Source organism: Coregonus lavaretus, assembly GCF_964263955.1.
Source record: "Coregonus lavaretus genome assembly, contig: HAP1_SCAFFOLD_4228, whole genome shotgun sequence".
Classification (NCBI taxonomy): domain Eukaryota; kingdom Metazoa; phylum Chordata; class Actinopteri; order Salmoniformes; family Salmonidae; genus Coregonus; species Coregonus lavaretus.
In genome coordinates this window covers 40,357-41,901 of record NW_028161004.1, presented here as the reverse complement: position 1 = coordinate 41,901, position 1,545 = coordinate 40,357, and the positions used below count along the sequence as shown (strand labels likewise).

The 1,545-nt window shown below is 49.7% G+C and overlaps 1 protein-coding gene across 1 annotated transcript; it reads left to right on the top strand.

Annotated features, from left to right (window-relative positions):
- Positions 1 to 778: 778 nt before the first annotated feature.
- On the top strand, positions 779 to 1,090 carry LOC311121223 (histone H4; the record flags this gene model as incomplete). Its single annotated transcript, XM_084195737.1, has 1 exon — positions 779 to 1,090. One exon carries the CDS (start codon positions 779 to 781, stop codon positions 1,088 to 1,090), a length of 312 nt encoding a protein of 103 aa, XP_084051863.1.
- Between the last annotated feature and the right edge of the window lie 455 nt (positions 1,091 to 1,545).

Genomic DNA, 1,545 nt, shown 5'->3' with positions numbered 1-1,545 from the left:
TTTTAAGGCCAGTGTTGGCAAACATTACTTGTGCTCCAGCAGGTGGCCATGACATCCCTCCCTATATGACTTGACTGACCAGTTAGTTGATGGACTCCTTATAGCTCCTAAATTTAATGATTTTAAGGCCAGTGTTGGCAAACATGACTTCTGCTCCAGCAGGTGGCCATGAAATCCCCCCCTATATGACTTGACTGACCAGGTAGTTGATGGACTCCTTATAGCTCTTAATGATCTCAAGTGTCTGTGTTTTTATGTGGTTAGGAGTTTTGCTCACTGCGTGTCCCCCTTCCATTTCAGTGTTTCCCAACTCCAGCGGTAGAGTAGGCTACCCCCAACAGGACCCATTTTTCTTGTAGGCCTGGACAGCCACAGCTGATTGAACAACCTGTCACCTAAATTACCAAGTCCTCAATGAGTAGAATCAGGTGCAACAACAACAACAACAACAACAACAACAACAACAATATGAGGAGAGGGACACAGTGTACTAGCTGATCTCCCAGTTGTCACAGTTTGGCCTTGTGTTCCACATAGCCTATATCAGTATTTGAGTATGTTTCCCGCGCACTTTAGTTGCTTTCACGTCATCTTTGAAATCGCTCCTCCCTAGTCCCCTAGAACGAGCGCCCTCCCCTTTGCAACGCCTCCGAACATATAACAGAGGCGCGCTTTCTGTGCCGCCGGCCTCAATCAGGTCGACCAAACGCAGATAATAGCGCACCGCGCACCGGCGCTGAAATCATTCATTCACTTGAACTCAACTAGCGAACACACCATGTCCGGAAGAGGCAAAGGCGGCAAGGGACTCGGAAAAGGAGGCGCCAAGCGTCACCGCAAAGTTCTCCGCGATAACATCCAGGGAATCACCAAACCCGCTATCCGCCGTCTGGCTCGCCGCGGCGGCGTGAAGCGTATTTCCGGTCTGATCTACGAGGAGACCCGCGGTGTCCTGAAGGTGTTCCTGGAGAACGTGATCCGTGACGCAGTCACCTACACCGAGCACGCCAAGAGGAAGACCGTTACCGCCATGGACGTGGTCTACGCTCTGAAACGTCAGGGACGCACCCTGTACGGTTTCGGCGGTTAAACCCACTCTCTTCGGAACCTCAACACCCCGACTCGAACCCAAAGGCTCTTTTAAGAGCCACCCACATCCGCTTAAAATGGGCCCATTCCATGTAGTGTTATATATAACAACAAATGTTTAGTATGCAATTTAGTAAGAAAGTATGAGCCACTTCGAGTGGACAGGGAGTATTAATTAGAGGATTCTAATGTCCCGTCCACTTTTAGCGCACAGAGGGAGGCCTATATCTGACAGTGGCAAAGTGTAAGAACGTTATTATTTTGGGTCAAGCAATAGTGGAATTTGGACAACATAAAGCCACCACGAGTCGGTAGACGTGGCTCGAAAAGAGGGGGACAGCGCGCACACACACACACACACAGTCCAAAATGGGAGCCCTATGTCTGACGGTGCCAAAGTGGGCAATTCTATCACCAGCATTATTTGGCACAACAATCGTGCCATTTGGACACCTA